Below are 19,258 nucleotides of genomic sequence, written 5' to 3'. Positions count from 1 at the left end.
AAAAAACTGATACTTGAAAATTATTGAAAGGATGGTTAATTATATCAGTACCCTCATCTGTGTCCTTTTGCTGATGTAAAATGTTTTTCTGTTTTAGATTGGGCGGGACTATATCTGCTTATAAGATTGTGCCTGACGAAATAGAGGATATTAAGGTATTGTATGATTTCTAAATGTCGCATCCTACAACTAAACAATCAGATGTGTTATTTTTCTTTCATTTGTGTTGTACCTGACGGTATTTGGAGAAAAATTATAATTTTTACCAAGCAGTAACATTAGTCAAGGAGAACGTCCAAATTCACCCGAATCCAGCAGAAAGGGCACTCTTATGTTACCTATTTATTCAAGCCAAAACACTCATTGCACTTAATTGGAAACCCAATCGACCCCCCAAAAAGAAGCAGTGGGTGGAAATGCTTAACACCTCAGTCCCCCTCTTCCAACTAACTTATCTGCGCAGGGGATGCCCAAAAAAGTTTAACAAAGTATGGTCACCTTGGATCTCTGAACACTTACCATCACTACTACTACAATCTGAACCACAAATAAGGAATAGTCCACTCCCCTCACCTTAAAACACCCCCGCTGCCCCCCCTTGCTGAAATAATGTCCGTTGCACTTATTATGTTTGGAAATTTAGTTTATTGTTATCAGTTAAAGGACCAGCAACATCAATTTTTTAAAAAAATTTTTGTAAGTATACAACAACAACAAAAACGCAAAGACAAATGAAACTTTAAAAGCGCTAAGTCTTTATTAAGAAATAACTTACCGAAACTCCGCTTGTGCTCCTCTTCAGAAAAGGAGATCCATCGTGCGGTGCTCGATTTCTTCTCCCTGCCTTCCTAATAGGAGATAGCCAGGGAGAAGTAATCGAGCGACGCACAATGGATCATCACTTAATTATTATTACATTTTCCCGAAAATTAGCTTTGCGGGAAATAGATTTTGGAGTTTTTTTTCAGATTTTTCACCCGAAAACTCCGATTTCTTATGCTTTTTTGCACGAAATCCAGCACACATCAAAAAATCATTGGCACTTCTCCCATTGACTTATATGCAACCTCGACATGTCTGAGATTTCAGATTTTCTAATTTGGACTTCTGGAAGTCAGAATTTATTTTAAAAAATCACTAATTTTTTGGGGTTTAGTAAATAACCCCCATACTGTGGAAGACTCTTAGGCCTTCATTAATGTTAAACCAGTACTAACACGTTTCTGCTACGTAATATTCTGTGTCCTTTCATAACCCTACTATCTCAATCATGTTTGTATTTCATTGACCTGTCCCAATACATTGCCTTGCCTGACACTGATATCCCTTTCCAGGAATCATTAATAGATTGGTGTGATGAGAAAGAACTTAATTTGATCTTAACAACCGGAGGAACTGGCTTTGCTCCAAGAGACGTTACACCAGAGGTAAGCTGTCTGTTTTTACATTTGTTTTTTCCATATCCTTCAAAATATGGTGTTGACTTACTGGTATGTCTGTCTTACTATGTGGGCTGCTTCATTGTTAGCCATGTTATGAACAGATCTGATTACTGATTTAAGTAAAAATAGATATCCATCGAGTGTAACCTCTGGAGAAATAGAAGGTGACAATCCAAAATACTTCAATTAGCATTTTAGAGAGGTAGTGTACCTTTAAGTTATTTTTCAGTATGTAATGTCCGAAACTTGTCCTAATATTTTTTCTAATTTTGGGATTATTTAGCTTCCTGTTCAGGTTCTTTTCTTCTCTGTTATTTTTTTGCTTATCTTTCTATTTAGCCTTTCTCCTATTTTGTTGCTCTACTTTGTCATTGCAACCACTGCCTTGTTGCTAGCGTAAATTGCAACCAGATAGCTGCTGAAATTCCAAACTTGGCACGTAAAAAACTTTACTTGTATCTAAATGTTCTATTTTGTACCTTCTTGTTCTGGATGTGTGCATGATCGGGAAAGGGGCCTACAAATAAATCCGCTTTCTGAATTGGTATAAAGCCTTGGTTTGTCCTATAAATAGGTCCAGCCCTACTGTCAGCTCAGTTCCTTCACTTGGCAGTGCAGATTTCATGAGTACGAGAGAATGAAACCGTCAAATTCTAAAAGTCTTGCTGTGTTCTAGAAACCCTATAATCCATTTTATGATCTTTTTGCCTTTGCTTTGCTTCTTTGAATCCTCAGATGGCATTTGATTTCAACATAGACTCTAATGCAGTATTTACATAACTTAGGGTAATATAATATAACAGATACACACTTATTATTTATAGTACTTAAAGGACATATAAAGCCTACATTTTCCCACCCAAGCCATATCATTTGTACTGCATATATCCCCTCCATTTGCCAGTACACATTTTCCTAAAAAAAATAGCAGCTTTCACCCAGCGGCCATTTTCCCTCTGACACATCATCAGTAATTGTCATACAATGCAGAATGCAGGTTTACACAGGCTGTAATGGTTAAGCTGAGCTCAGGAGAGGTGGTTAGGTGAAAAAACAGGGTCAGACAGCTAGAGCAGAGTTTCTATGGGAACCAGCAATGCTATCTCTTCATTGGTTGTTAGACTGGAGGGGGTGTTTAGTTATCTGAGCTGAGAAGAACTGAGCATGCTCATGAGCCAACAGCCAAAGGAAATTCCTGAGGGAGGGGGCCGAGTGGGTTAGAGAAGTAAAAGGATTTCTAAGTGATTAAGGGAAACCACAGACTTACTGCTAACCTCTTAACAACCAGAGTGGCAGTTATCTAAAGATATCAAAGAGGCTTTTCACTGATTACATTTTTGTGGGAGGGATTACTTGTCCTTTTAGAACAGAATTGTGGTAGCTTCACTTAAAGATAAACATTGGTTATGTGCAATTCCAGTCAAGCTGCATCAACAAAAGCAATAAATACTTTCTAGTACAAAAGTATCTGACCTTAGACGTCAAGACGAATGTGTATTGCTGCTTGAGTCCCCTAATCCACTTGTTGCTCTAAGGCAGGGTCCCCAACCTTTTTTACCCTTGAGCCACATTCAAATGTAAAAAGATTTGGGGAGCAAGACAAGCATAGGAAAGTCCCTTGGGGTGCCAAATTAGGGCTGTGATTGGCTACTTGGTAGCCCCTATGTGAACTGGCAGACTACAAGTGGCTCTACTTGGCACTATATTTTTTATGCAATTAAAACTTGCCTCCAAGCCTGGAATTCAAAAATTAGTACCTGCTTTGAGGACATGGAGAGCAACATCCAAGGGGTTGGAGAGCAACATGTTGATCATGAGCTACTGGTTGGGGATCATTGCTCTAAGGGATGTGCATAATATTTGCATTAAGATCTGGTGTTTGTAAATGAATGTAGATCAAACAGGTAAAACTCTAAGCTGCCTTTTAGCTTACTAACTATAGTCAATCATATAGTCAATATTCAATCATATTCGGTGTAACAGACCAGAAAAAATGCACAATCATTGTCCTTTGAACTTTTGAATTCTGGTATTCTTGAAGTAAAGCTATGTCCGGAACCTGTTATCCAGAAAGATTCAGATTACAGGAAGGCCCTCTCCCATAGATTCCATTTTAATTACTATTTATAATTTAATAACCAGAGATTGGCATTATTACCTAGGCTACAAAATCCCATGTAATATATGTAAATATCCAATTTTTTCTAATTGCAAAAAAAAATAAAAAACTACTTTGTTTGTTTGGTAATGCCATGCTTGTTTGCCAGTTTATCTTCAAGCTTAATAATATACCAGACTGTTACATATTAAAAATTGTACATGCGCTTTCATAATTATGCATAATTATATACGTGTGTATAAACATTGAGATGTAAAGAAGGGAACTGACATGCCAATTAAACCTTTTCCAAATGCTTGTGTCATGTGTTTATGTTGTACCTTATTAATGGGAATGTCTAAATATAAAATCATCATATGCTGGGTGCTGCAATTAAAGAACAAAAATTTGTGATGCAGTAATTGGCATCACATTGTTTTCCCATTATTTTCCCAGCTCAATTTTGTTAGACCCCAACTACAAGTTACAAGAAGACAAGAAAGAATTTGTTGACTGGGAGGCAAATTTATCTAGGGTTTTTTTAAACTCCCATAAATCTGAAATTCGACTAGTTGAAATTTATTAATAAAATTAATAAAACTAATTTAAACGACCTGAAAACCCGATTTGAATTTGATCAAACCAAATTTCTCTGAAAAAAACTTGAATGTCAGTCAGTAAGGCTGCAAACAGCTCCAAATTGCTCCCTGGACCTCTCCCATTGACTAAAACAGTAATTCAGCAGGTTTTAGATGGCAAATAGTCTAATTTGAATTCTTAAAGGGCCATACTATATTAAATCTATAAAATCAAATTTAATTTTTTTTTAAAAACTTGAATTGAGTTTGGAAAACTCCCCAGACGAATTTGACAGTTTTGACCATAGAACAAATGAGAAAATTTGAATTTGAATTTTCAATTCGGCCCTTAATAATAATCAGCCCCATAGTATAGTTTAATAGTCCTGACGTTGGGTTATGTTCATCTCCTTGTTCCCGCGGTGCATGCCGTAGGAGCCTCTCGTTCCTTGGCTTGGGACCTCGTTGGCCTATCATACCACTCAAGTTGGGGGTATACAGTATATGATGGGAAAGTTTGTGTGGTTTTGCTTGTGTTATTTATGCATTTCAGACATGATACGACCAACAAATCTCAGGGACCACCCATCCAGGAAGAGGTCAACAACTAATTTCCATTCAGAAAACATTGGACCCCACATGCAGTGGTTCTGCATATCTCAATCCCCTGTCTGCATCCTTATTTGATCGCATCTTCATTTGGACACAGAATACAACAAAAGTTTTCACAGTCTTGTCGTCCAGGAGGAGTTTAATGTTCACAAAACACAAGAACAAGCTGGCTGACCAGCCGTTGAAAAAGCTAGTGAAGGAGAGCAAAACACAAGTTAGGCTTCTTGATTTGATCTTAGACGCATAGTTTTAATCCCATGAATTTAACTATAAAGTTGGCCATAGATTTTATCCTATGCCCGACAAACGATCGTGTGCTGCAATCTCCCGATTTACAACTAACGATTTAGATTAAATAAAGTAGTAAAAGGAACAAATCAGATGATGTTCTGGCCATGAAATGATAGACCGCAATTGTACGAAAGTTAAGTCCGACAAACAGCACCAGGCCGGCCAGGTATATAGATGCTCGCGAATAGATGCGCTGAACAGCCGGTGAGAGAGTGCAGAGAGGGGACCGGACATGGGGTAGGAGGCGGAGAAGGAATGTGCCTGGCACCTCCAGCTTTACGCCCTAGGCACGTGCCTATTCTGCCTACCCCTAGTTCCAACCCAGCCCACAAATACTGTAGTAGTGACAGTCACCCGTTGATATCAGATGGGTAAGCAATACATGCAGGGATATTATCTTCAGCTGATAGAAGTCTTATATCCTGTCTGATTTAATAAATGATCGATCGCAATTAGGGTTGCCACCTGTCCGGTTTTGACCCGGACAGCCCGGTATTTTGAGGGGCTGCCCGGGTCTATACTTCCTGCCTGGTTTTCCAAATAAGGAAAACCGGTCGGGATTCCCTTGATTGACACGGCGATCGGCTGATCGGCGCGTCATATCCCCGCCCACTGACGTCATGGGTCTGCCCACTGATGTCATAGCCCCGCCCACTGGCATCACAGGCCCGCCCACTGACATCACGGACCCGCCCCCGCCCGGTCTCAGCCAGACATAAAGGTGGCAACCCTAATCGCAATGGTACGAAAAATGTCGGGACAATTCACACATGGTCTGAAATTCCTCGAACCTTCGTTCAATATGATTTAATCTTTGCATCTATGGTCACCTTTTAATAACTTATTAACCATAATAAAAAGTAATTCAATATTCAATAAGTACTTGTTGTTACCCTTTACTTTTATAGTGCTGTGTTGTGCATTACACAGATTAATTATGATTTAATTTATAAAGCGTTACAAGGATGCGCAGCCTTGTACAATCTTACAAAGTACACACAGGGAAGACAATTATTAGAATAAATAAAATAATGTATCCAGCTTTGGGTCATTAAAAATAAGAGAAGAGGAAAAATCAGTGGTAGCGAGAGATTTTTAGTTCGGGCTATGGAGTTAGAGCCTTCTGACAATCTACTTAACTGCAATTCAGAAGATGCCTTTTACCATACCTTGGAATCCCCCTGCCCCTCACATAAATTGCTATCAATACTATCCACATATATTGCCCACATTTCTATCCAACCCTCGCTATTGATGAGGATGCTGGTAAGATTGTTTTCAGGTTCTTGTATGTCAGTTCAGTTTTTTTAAAGATTTCTGAGAACTTTTTCATAGCTGTTATAACTGATTTCACAGTGTGCTCCACCTAGTGGAAGAATGTCAGATATTTGGGTTAAAAAATGTAGAAATGAGTAAACAAATCTTGAATTGTGCAAGAAAAGAAAATAAATTGGCACATATATCTATATTTGTTCCTATGGTAGATGTGAGTCAGAAATAAACGACTCTCGTGTAAAATAAAAGACACAAACTTTGCTGAGGTGCAGAAAACAATAACAACCAATAAGATGTTTGCTTTTTACAATCAGTTAGTTTATTCCACCTGCTGACTGGATCAGGGTGACTTGATCTGTTGTAAACTCTGCACCTTTTTTTTTATAAACCCAAATAATGTCTAAAATGAGAACTAAACAATAAAAATTAATATGTACTTCAAACTTGTCACAGGGGGTCACCATCTTGGAAAGTGTCTGTGACACTCACATGCTCAGTGGGCTCTGATTGGCTGTTGAGAAGCTAAGCTTAGGGCTCGTCACTAATTATCCAGCAGAAAATGAGCTTCCCTGACTGTAATATAAGCTGATGCTACAGGTTTGCTGATTATTAAATTCTGATGCTAATTGCACTGGTTTCTGTGCTGCCATGTAGTGATTATCTGTATTAATTACTAATCAGCCTTATATTGTGACATTTCTATTCTATGTGTACTGTATATTGTGAGTGGGTCCCTAAGCTCAGTAAGTGACAGCAGCACAGAGCATGTGCAGTGAATCAGCAGAAAAGAAGATGGGGAGCTACTGGGGCATCTTTGGAGACACAGATCTTTACTGCTAAAGGGCTGTGGTTGCCTTGGGCTGGTACAAAACATAATGCCCAGGTGTCCAGCAGGTATGAAGAACTATGAATTGGCGGTTAACGCAGAGCAGCTGAGTAAGCCTATACCTTTAATCTGCCTGAATTGTAAAGAGGTAATGCAACAGGCTGCAACACAAAAAGTCCCAGGTTCAAACCCAGCGGAGGGATAATTCCTTACAAGAACCAAGTATTTTTCACTGAGGCTCGCTCACCTTCCCTTTCTCAGCGATGTGGTTGTGTATAAAAAGCACAGTCGGGGCCAGAAATATTGCTCTTTGTCTATTAACAACAGTTTTTTCGAATTGGGATAAATATCTAATTCAATTTTATTAAATATTCATTATTTATAGACTATCTCAATTGAGTTGGTCCTGATAATCTCAAAGCTCAAGATGTTATAAAAGTAATGTAAAATTTCTCCTCGTGACATGATATGGGAATGGATATCTAGGATGTGCCACTAAATCATAGAATACATGGGACACATTTGAGAAATACATTTATTGCGAATTAGTGTTATTCTGTGCCAGAAATCTGGCTGCTATGGAACAGATGGGTACCCAACGACCAACTTTAGTTGAGCGGCTCTCCAGTGCAATTTCAGCAATCTGCATGGTTGTTAGGGTTGTTTGAAGCCTAACAACGATTAATTTGAATAAAAGACTATAATATGAATAGGAGATGCCTGAATAGAAAGATGAGTAATATAAAGTAGCAATAAGAATACATTTGAAACCTCACAGAGCAGTTGTTTTTTTTAGATGGGGTCAGTGACCCCCATTTGAAAACAGGAAAGAGTCAGAAGAAGATGGCAAATCATTAATACAGCTATTTAAAAAAAAAATAATGATAATCATTTAAAAGTTGCTTAGAATTCGTCACTCTATCGCATACTAATATTAACACTAGTTAATTTAAAGTTGAACCACTCCTTTAACTTTCTTCCTCTCTCCACTTTTCTTGTTCAAACTGGCCAGGTTCTTCCAAATTTGAAGGATGCCTTCTCCCAATTTCAAGTTTTAGATCTCTCCATATACATTCAATGAGATTTCACTATGCACTGCCACTTCTGAAAAGTCATTTTTCTTTAACCATTTAAAGATTACTTAGGGTCACTGTCATGCTGAAATACCCATCATTGCAACGGAGACCCAGCTTGCTTACACTGGGGGTCTGATTTCAAGGTCACCCAATTCCTTGGGAAGCAAAGCATCGGCGAACCTCTTCAATGTTTGGCTGTAGAGTTGATGTTCTTTTTCTTGAATGCTCAGTTTATTTCCCCTATAAACAAAAATATGCTGTGCTTTACCAATACATTTCCCCTATATGTGATATTAGGCACTAAGTTTGCCCAGGAGCAGTAACCCGTGGCAACCAATAAGATGCCTGCATTTAAACAAGTGACTAGTAAATTCTTCTTGCTGATTGGATGCTATAGGTTATTGCCCCATGGCGAACTTAGTGCCTTTTATTACATTACCCCTATAAATATGTTATATAACATTTAAATGCAGCTTATTCTGCATTTTTCATATGTTCAGTGTTTTTCATACAGGCAATAAAACTTTTTAATTGTTGGTATGGGTTACTGGACTGGGCAAATTTAACTCCTTATTATGCGTGCCCCTCTGATATAGTTTCAATAAATAGGATACTATATTGAAAACCTATTACAACGACAGAAGCTGCATTGACTTAAGGTGGCCATAGACGTAACAATTACAATCTTTCTTGAAAAAGATGTTTCCTAGAAAGATCGTTAGTTTCAATACACACGTGTAGACCTGAATCGTCAGATATACAGGTAGAATCAATAGAATTCTACCTGTATATGACGAATCAGCACTAATAATGGCCGATGTTTGGGTGCCTTCAAAGGTACCCGATCAAAAAATTACGTCTAGCCCGATCGACGAGACAACCGATATCCAAGTCTTCTGCCAATATTGGTCGGCTCTTTTCCCACCATACACGCACCAAATATCATACGGAAATCATTTTGTTCAATATTATCTGTGCGTCTATGGCCACCTTTAAGGCTAAGCCAACTGCTTAGTTCTAGGATCAAGAAGAAGGGGACATTGAGAAGATTAGTGGAAGAAGAAATTATAAAGATGGGAAAAACATGGAATGGGATCAAGAGAATAGCAACAAATAGATCTGAATGGAGAGTCTTCACGGATGCCCTATATGGGAGTCGAAGGAACAGATGAACTGCTCAGTTACAAATTGTTCACCATGTGCTTCCTATAAATAATGACCCTCACTCTTCCAAGGAAAACCCAAAGATGCTGCATAGGCCTAGGAGTTTGGAGAGTTATATTTGTTTGACATAAATTTGTTGACTTGCTCTCCTAGTCTCTGATTCATTGTTCTCTGAGCCTAACGCTGCTCCAAAAATCCTGCAGAATTCTCATTAATGAAATCCTGAAAGTATCATTTCACTCGAGCAAAATATTGATTAAAAATCCATAAATAATATATCTATATGTCTACTTTATGGTAACTGGGAAAAATGTCAATTTAGGGAAACAGAATATAAACGTGCTTGATGTTTTTTACAGACTGAAGGGCACAACCTGGTTTCCCATTTAAGTTCTCCATGACCCAAGAGCTAGGGTAGGCATGGACACACATAACTGAGCTTGCCCCTCATGCTATATGTTAAAACAAATCTGATTAGCAAAGAAAGAAATTACCTCTTTGCTGTTACAATAAATTAATTAAACAATTAGTGGACCAGCCTACAAATTCATACTATGTTTACAACATAAATAAACCCACGTAAAACATGTATAGATCTATATTGAATCCAAGTTAATTTCAAAAGATCAAGGTTGCCACCTTGCTGGTAAAAAAAAATACCAGGTGGTATTGGCAAAGGACGGAGATTGGTGGACAGGGATTGAGATTGGGCAGATTGAGGGAAAATTCTGTCATAGGACAGAAGGGTTTTATGTCTGGGTTTCAGAACTCTGAAAATTTGATAACACCAGGAAAAATCAGGCTAACACCAGAAAGGTAGAAACCCTAAATATAGATACTATTAGTCCTGCGACTTCGACTTCCGATGACTCCTCAGTTTATGGTGATTCTGACTTAGTTTTTTATTGTATCAAAGCAATTAAAATATAATGTACTGTTACTCTGCACTAGTAATAATGGTATGGTTGCTTCAGAAAGACAATAATAGTTTATAGAAACAAGGTGCTGTGTAGCCATGGGGGTCAGCCATTAAAAATGGAAAAAAGGAGAAAAGGCACAAGTTACATAGCACATAACGGATAAAACACCATTGTATTGGACAGTGTCTTATTTCAAAATGTGTATTTATTTACATTTTCAGAGAGTACTCTCCAGTTGTAGTAAGTTGTACATAAAGCATGAAAATATTGAAAAAAAACATGTTGGTATTATCGGAATTAAAAATTTCTCCCCTGGCCTTCAAGTGGGTGGCTCTTGGCCTAACAAGGTATCTATTTGTAAAGAAAAAATCCACCATGGCCTTAACTGAGAATAACTTTAAGCCTAAACTTCAGTTATATATTTCTGCAACTTCACTCTGCACAATGGTGCACCCAGAACGCATTACATCCTATGCTGCAAATTACTACATCTGTCACAATCTAACAACTGCTTAGGAACTGGTATTATAGTACAGATATGGGATCCGTTACCTGGAAACCTTTTATTCAGAAGGCTCCGAATTACACATGGCCGTCTCCCATAGATTCCATTATTATCAAATAAATAAAATTCTCAGTAATAATAAAATAGTACCTTTAACCCAACTAAGATGTAATCAATCCCAGTTGGATGCAAAACTATACTATTGGTTTTAATTAATGTGTAAATGATTTTTTAGTAGACTTAAGGTATAGAGATCCAAACTACGGAAAGATCCCTTATCCTGAAAACCCCAAGTCCCAAGTATTCTGGATAAAAGTCCCATATCTGTATCTTCACCATCTGTTGGATATTAAAGGAGAAGCTGCTGAGACTGCTGACTGATACTGTGCACTCATGATAATTTTTTAGACATCACACAAGTGATGTCAGATTGGCCTTGCATATATCTACCAGGTTTACTGTAAGCACCTTTGTATTCTGAGTGTCTGTTTGTACCATTGTGATGTGGGCAACAATTAAAACATTGGAATATTCACAGTGTTACAGTAACTTGATCAATAAAAACATTAAAAGGTTTATAAAAAGAATTGCAGCCCAACTGACCTTCTCGTGCTTCTAAAACTGTAAATATATGAAGCTTCTAGTAATTTTAAGTTGGGTTGTACTTATTTAATCTTTCTATTTGCAGGCCACAAGAGAAGTAATAGAACGGGAAGCCCCAGGAATGGCTCTGGCAATGCTAATGGGATCCTTAAATGTCACTCCTCTAGGAATGCTCTCTAGGTAAGGACCAAAGATGTTCTTCTTCTGCTCCATGCTGCAATGGTTAACAAATGGCTTTCTTTATCTGCTCCATGCTGCAATAGTTAACAAGTGGTTCTGCCTTTCTTTATCAATATATTGCACTTCATCCAGCCCTTGTAACCAACAGAGAGCTATAAAAGGCTTTGGTGTCAAGCGAATGCATAACCTTTTATTAACCCACATATCTGGTATTAAGGGAAGCAGAGAACATACTGTATGCCCAAGAATCCTTCATACATCTCTACTGTTCCTCTAATGTTCCAGGCAAAGCTGTTGGCAGAAAAGGCACCAGAGTGTCGAGAAGGTTAAACTGAAACAAAGCTTTAAGACTAAAGAAAAGCCTCAAGGCTAAAGAAAATGGGGCAAATTTATTTAAGGTCGAAATGGCCGTCACTAGCGAAAATTCGCCAAAAAGACAATCTGCAGGGACATTGACAATTTACTAACAGGCGTAGAGGACAATTCACTAGCGAAAGAGCTCAGCAGTAACGAAGTTTAGCGCCCAGGCTAATTTTCGCTCAGCCGAACGATAGTTACTCTGCAAATTCGTTAAAGTGCAAATTTTCCATTACGTTACTCCTTGCACCAGAGTTTCCTTCACAAGCTTAGACCTGGCAAACTGGTAAGATGAAGTTACATCCTCCTCAATCAGTGACATCATATGATGAAAAGTCATTAAAAAAAGGCCAAATGCTGGTGTTTTTTTACATATTTTAAAGTGGGATTACGTTTAAAAGTTGCAACAGTTAAATATATTTTTTTATTTTAACCATTTGAGGGTCATGCTGTCGGATTTATGCTCCTATAGTCCTCCAGGGATATAAGATTCTCAGCCACAATGAGTAAGTCCCTCTTGGATTTGAATAAATACTTACTCAAATCGAGCCTGGCCCCGAAGTTCCCCCTGGGCCTGACTTGAACCAAACAGATTCTCTCAGGAAATTATCCAGACAGCTTTATTTGAGGTATACATTAATACAGAGTATTACAATACAGAGTATTAAATAATAGCTCACACGTCCTGAAAGCTCGTGAGGACGTTGGGGGACAATAAGCAATACAGCAGATGACTATTTAACCATTTCTTCTTCCATGGGGCTGACCCAGAGGCATCCAATCATCATTCTTGTTTTAGCATAACTGTGTCACTATGTCCATCTTAGGGACAGACTCACAGTCTCAGTACAATAGCCAAATAAGGTGTAACTACTATGTCAGCAGAGTGTCCAGAATGGTATCTATGCTGTCGTTTCTGAGACGATGTGTCTTGCTCGACCTTGCATTATACTTGTGACATGAGACAACAGATGTATTCCTTGTTCTGTGCAAACATTCTACATTCTAATAACAGAATGGCCTTTAACCTTGAGCTTCTTCTACAACACAGCAATTCTGTAACTAGTGTTGTGTTCTATAATCTTTGTTCTTTGATAATAACCACTTATGGCTTAAATCTTAAACTCTGATATCTTGCCACATTTGTTTTAGGATGGGCTCATGTCTAGGACAATAGAGGATCTCTTTGTCTTTATTGCTTCCTTGGCCACTTCACTAATAAATATATATATATATATATATATATATATACACGACCTTTATGTACCCGTCCTATTCAAATTGACCAAAGCGTAAATGTTTTAACGAAGTTTCGCTAGCCAGAAAGTAACGCTATGAAATGTTTGCGCTGCCGAATTTTTGCTGGCAACACTAAGGCAAGCTTTTTGATGAATAAGCACATCCGCTGCCAATTAACATCTGACAAAGTTGTGCAAAGTGTGGCGCAGCCTTTCCGAGGCGAAAATTCGCCCTTTAATATATTTCCCCCAAAGTGTTACTCCAAGGCCTTTTTGATGGCACCAGCACTCCTGAAAACGAAATACTGGTGTTGGGCGAATCTGCCCCTTTCGGAGAAAAAAGTGGCAAAAATTGGTGAAACCCATTGAAGTCATTGGGAATTTCACAATACACTGGAATCTATGCTCTTTTTTTCGCAGCTAAACCTGATGAATATTGTCACTCTTCACTACTGAATATCTGATAAAAAGGGCAAGTTATATCTCCTGCCATGTTCTTGCTTCAAATAGGAATAAAATTGCAATTTTTTAAGATTAATACATATATGTGTCCCCTCCTTCAAGTGATAATGATATTCTGTCAGGTGACTATAAACTCTAATAATTGCCTAAAGGGGAAGTAAACAATGAGTGTCCCAGATCTCATAATCATAAGTTATAACCAGAGAGGGTGCCAAATGGTGAGACCCCTAGTGATTATAATATCTGACCTAATACTCTGGGCTGGTTCCTTTGTGCACCGAAAATAGTGCCAGTCTGGGGTGCTTTTGTAGGAGTTACCACAATCTAACAAAAGGTTGTAATGCCTTTAAGTCCACAGGCATCTGAGAATACCAAGGTCTTGAACACGTAATCAATAATAATACCTTGGTTCTCATTTGTGCTATCATATTATTACAGGAATGCGCCATTTGGGTATTTATGTTTTAAAACTGAACTATAAACCACTTCTGCAGTGCAATAATATTGTAATGAGCCGTTGTTATGCGGTCAGCTTTTTTGGTTATCCCCCTACATTTCTCTAGGTCAGCATTTCTGTGTGTCTGTCCCTTAGAAAAACAGCAGGGAAGAAAGGTAATCTGCAAAGCTCAGAGAAAGAAGCATGATTTGTAGCTAAGGGGGGGGGGGAGAAAGCTCTCATTTCTAACAAGGGTAGGGAATAAAAGTGACTGCAATTTTGCCATCCTAAAGAATAATAATTGAACGCAGTGTAAAGCGATTCTTGTTGTTCATGTTTCCAATATATTATTGCAGTTTTAATCAAAGAGCACTGGGTTATTATTAGTCCTGTGTAATGGCACATCTAACCATGGCTTTACATCTTCTAAATCACTTTATAGCCAAGGCTTTTTTTTGACCTTTGTATTGTTATGCCTGTAGGATAAATCAGGGGAGACCTTACATTTTCTTAAATATTTGATGCCATCATGGCAGATGGAATAACTGAAATATTCTCTGCCATTAGGGTGTGAGCATAGTAACATAGACATAACATAGTTATTTTGGCTAAAAGGGACAAGTCCATCAAGTTAAAGGGATCCTGTCATCGGAAAACGTGTTTTTTTCAAAACGCATCAGTTAATAGTGCTGCTCCAGCAGAATTCTGCACTGAAATCCATTTCTCAAAAGAGCAAACAGATTTTTTTTATATTCAATTTTGAAATCTGACATGGGGCTAGACATTTTGTCAATTTCGCAGCTGCCCCTGGTCATGTGACTTGTGCCTGCACTTTAGGAGAGAAATGCTTTCTGGCAGGCTGCTGTTTTTCCTTCTCAATGTAACTGAATGTGTCTCAGTGAGACATGGGTTTTTACTATTGAGAGTTGTTCTTAGATCTACAAGGCAGCTGTTATCTTGTGTTAGGGAGCTGCTATCTGGTTACCTTCCCATTGTTCTTTTGTTTGGCTGCTGGGGGGGGGGGGGAGGGGGTGATATCACTCCAACTTGCAGTGCTACAGTAAAGAGTGATTGAAGTTTATCAGAGCACAAGTCACATGACTTGGGGCAGCTGGGAAATTGACAACATGTCTAGCCCCATGTCAGATTTCAAAATTAAATATAAAAAAATCAGTTTGCTCTTTTGAGAAATGGATTTCAGAGCAGAATTCTGCTGGAGCAGCATTATTAACTGATTCATTTTGAAATTTGACAGTATCCCTTTAAATATTTTCATCTAAATGAAACCTGCCTAGCCGCTAGTTGATCAAGAGTAGGGTGAAAAACCCCAAATGAATCTTCTGTGACCTTGGATAATTTCATATGAATCTTCTGCGACCTTGGATAATTTGATGGAAATGGTAAGGTCCTCCACCATCTTGGTTGATTGTGGATTAAGAGGAAGGTAAAAAACTCCATCTGGAATCTTCAACGACCTTGCATAATTTGATGGAAATGGCAATGTTCTCCACTATCTTGTTTGATTGTGGATTACTTATAAAATTCAGCAATTAGGACAATACTAATATTAGCTGATAGGAATGTAAAAATTTTCCACCATTGTGATGGACTACGCAAAAATACTGTAGCAATATTTTCTTTTTTGGATTCTGTGTTGTGATTGCTAATATTCACGGTCTGAGATTAAGTTAGACCGAAGAATTTTACATGTGACTGCTAACATTTAGGGGCAGATTTATTAAGGGTCGAATTGAAAATTCGAATTTTTTCTCTGGTCAAAACTCTCAAATTCTATTTAAATTGCGAATTAACCAAACCCGACTCGAGTTTTTATTCAAATTTCGATATTTATCACACTCTGGCCCTATAAGAACTAGAATTTGACTATTCACCACCGAAAACCTGCCGAGTTCATGTATAAGTCAATGGGAGAGTTCCAGGAACCAATTTGGACATGTTAGTAGCCTTCCTGACACTCGAGTTTTTTTCTAAGAAAAAACTTGAACACGAATTTAGTCTAAATCGATTAGAATTTAAGAGTCAATAAAATTTGTGCGAGTTTTAGATCTTCGATTTTTTTATTAAACCCCCAATCGAATTTCTAGTATTTACGAATTTAAAGTAGTTTAAAAACTCACATGAATTCGAAATTCGACCTTTGATAAATGTGCCTCTTAAGGTTATGGAGCTTAGAGTTTTGCTAAGGGAATATTCATAATTATGGTCTACCATCAGTGTAGCCCTCTGAATTTCAGGTGGCCAGCCTCCCATAATAGACCAGATTATCTGGTGGTGGGAATGCTGATATTTAAATTCGTCATCAGGATGAACCTTGGATTATCTGATATAAATTGTGTTTCTGCTTATGTGTAGCACATACTGGCACCTAGTAGGGTGACACTGGGTGATAAATTTGGAGAATCAAGTCAGTAGGGCACATAAAAGTGGCAAGGAAAGGCTTGCAGCACTAACCAAATGATAGGCACCCCCAAGTGATTGTAGTTACTTACATGAAACCCTCGGCCAGTGCTCCGATCAACAGAAAACTGCACTGGCCCGTGGTTATACCAGTGAGCACCACTGAGCGATCTTCTTCCGTCTTCCTCCTTCAAGCGGCTGCGCATGCGCAGTAGAACAAAAAGCCGTACTTTAACTAAAAAGTCGGCTATTTCGCCAGTGGGATGGCACTCACAGAGCTTTGTTTTCCGAAGTCGCCCGAAGTTTCTTTGTGAGGCAACTTCAGGCGACTTGGGAAAATGAAGTGACGCGAGTGACATCCCGCTGGCGATTTTTCATTATATCCGGCAGGAAGGCAGGGGAAAGCAATTCGCCCAGAAGAAGAGGCGATTAGTCGTTAGGCGACTAAATCTCCCCATATGCCCTTACCCTAAGCCTTTTCTTATACCACAGCAAGCCTTTATAATCTCTATACTATTTAACTTGGTTTCCATCTAATTATACTGAGATTGGGCCTGGATGTCAGGTTCTTGGGCCTGGTCAGACACTGGTGTCATTTGATTGAATACAGCCTGTAAATAAATACTGCAAGGGCAATGCTGTTCCATCCTTCTAGCAGGGCAACTGTCAGTCCATTGAGTGATAAGAAGGGAAGGAACTGTTAACCTTTGTTCCTAATCTCTTTTATATTGAGAGTTGGCAATTTTCTTGGTTGTGGGTGACAATGAACTTCATCTTCCTTAGTGTGTTGGACTTCATAGGGACATCATTATAGTGTTAAATTGAAAGCCGTAGCTGAAAATTGTCACCTATAGTATTGCCATGGGGACACCATTTCTATCAAGTAGGACAATCGTTGATGCCAGGCACTAGTCTTCAATAAAGAATGAATCATCTAACATCGTGACATGATTGATGGTTATTAGATGTCCAGTTCCTGTTGTATGATTTTTCATGGTCCGGGCATTTATATTGTTGGCCGCCCTTTTAATTTAGGCTTTACAATCAAAAATCTTTCTAGCAGATATTGTCTTCTCATCCTTTTGTAGCTTCAAACATAGTTCCTCATGGTACAACAAACGGGACACCCCACCTACATGGTGACAAGTAGTCTTTTTTTTCTTTGGATTTTAGACACGTTTGCCATTGTCCTCTGAACAAGAAGAGTGCATTACACAGATACAATACATAGTATAGATTCTTGATATAACTAGTGTAAGTTTACAAATCAGAAAACAGGATAACTCAAATCAGTACAGTTAGTAGAGGTTCTTTGAATGATTTTCTATTATTTGGCCACCACCTGTAGTATAACGTCTACGTGAATGGCAGGAGCGCCCGTTAGCGCTCCCGTCTCCGGTGGTGTCCCTTCAAAGATGGCGGCGACCATGATCCACGTGGTCTGTGCGTGATGACGTCACGCGCCCGGCGCAAACTTTGAATATGAAAGGACTTCCAGGTCACGGGTTCGATGCCCGATAATAGGATTTTTTTGTGCATTCCTGGGTTCTTGATATTTTGTCTGTTATTTATACCTGGATTTCTGACCCTGCCTGAACCTTGACCTTGCTACCATCTGCCTGCCTATTGACCTGCCTGGATATTGACTACGATTTCTCCTGATCCTTATTTGTACCACAAACTTGGACTTTAACCCCTAAACTTCCTCCTTGGTCCAGACTACTTCCGCTGAAAGCCGATAGGCCCCCTGTCACTGAAATACATAAAGCCCTTGTTATAAACAAGGTAGATGTGTCCTTTAGACGTTTCTTTCATGCAGACGCTTTGCTGATGGGTCCAGCAGATTAGCTGCTTTCCTTGGCATTTTTTTTCCTTTCTTGCGTGTGGCACGTTATAACCAGACTGCAAAGTAAGTTCATTCTTTTTATAAAAATCTGACTGTGCCTAAATAATCCCAGAGCACAGGTTTTAATCTTTCTTCAAGGATCTTCAGTCTTTTACACTAAAGCTTTTACTTCCAGAGAATGTTATTGGTTTCCAAAGAAGGAAATAAAGTGGAGATTTAAATGAAGAATTTTCCTAACAAAATAGGCTGTGATTAATAAAAGGGGAGCACTTCTACTTTCATTAAATTGCTTGGATTGTACCTCTTTGTGTTGATGTATAGTTAAATAAACAGAGTTCATACCCAAATTGTGTGGCTATGTAACCCCATAAATCTCAGGTGGTTGGTGGTTTTCAGTTTTCCCATATTAGCTTTTTTTTAGGAAATGCGTAATACTTGTTAGTGGTAGTTAAGGCTTTTTTGCCTCTAGACACAAGCTCCACAGACCATATGGCTTGATCCACACATCTCATGTCAGTAGAATTTGACTTGAGTCTTGGTGCCATAGGTATGCTTGCTGTATGACAGTTGCACTACACAATGATATAGTCACATTCACATAGTGTTTATGCTGCTTAATTACTAATTAGCTTTATATTGAGACATTTCTATTCTATGTGTACTGTATATTGTGAGTGGCTCCCTAAGCTCAGTAAGTGACAGCAGCACAGAGCATGTGCAGTGAATCAGCAGAAAAGAAGATGGGGAGCTACTGGGGCATCTTGGAGACACAGACCTTTACTGCTAAAGGGCTGTGGGTGCCTTGGGCTGGTACAGAAGCACAAAACATCATGTACAAATTTCTATATTTACTTCTCCTTTAAACACAAAACTGCTAATGACATGCTGCTTCTTTTATGCACACAGGCTGTCAGTACTGCATCTAAATAAA

The 19,258-nt window shown here is 38.6% G+C and overlaps 1 protein-coding gene across 23 annotated transcripts in view; it reads left to right on the top strand.

Annotated features, from left to right (window-relative positions):
* gphn.S (gephyrin S homeolog) overlaps nucleotides 1-19,258 on the top strand; it is a 220,965-nt gene that overhangs the window by 95,513 nt on the left and 106,194 nt on the right. For all 23 annotated transcript variants that reach the window (XM_041574186.1, XM_041574188.1, XM_041574190.1 and 20 more), the window contains 3 exon segments: nucleotides 98-155; nucleotides 1,335-1,427; nucleotides 11,476-11,570. In XM_041574186.1, coding sequence (XP_041430120.1) covers nucleotides 98-155; nucleotides 1,335-1,427; nucleotides 11,476-11,570 — 246 coding nt within the window.

This window comes from Xenopus laevis, chromosome 8S (assembly GCF_017654675.1).
Source record: "Xenopus laevis strain J_2021 chromosome 8S, Xenopus_laevis_v10.1, whole genome shotgun sequence".
NCBI lineage: Eukaryota > Metazoa > Chordata > Amphibia > Anura > Pipidae > Xenopus > Xenopus laevis.
This window is presented reverse-complemented; position numbering and strand designations above follow the sequence as displayed.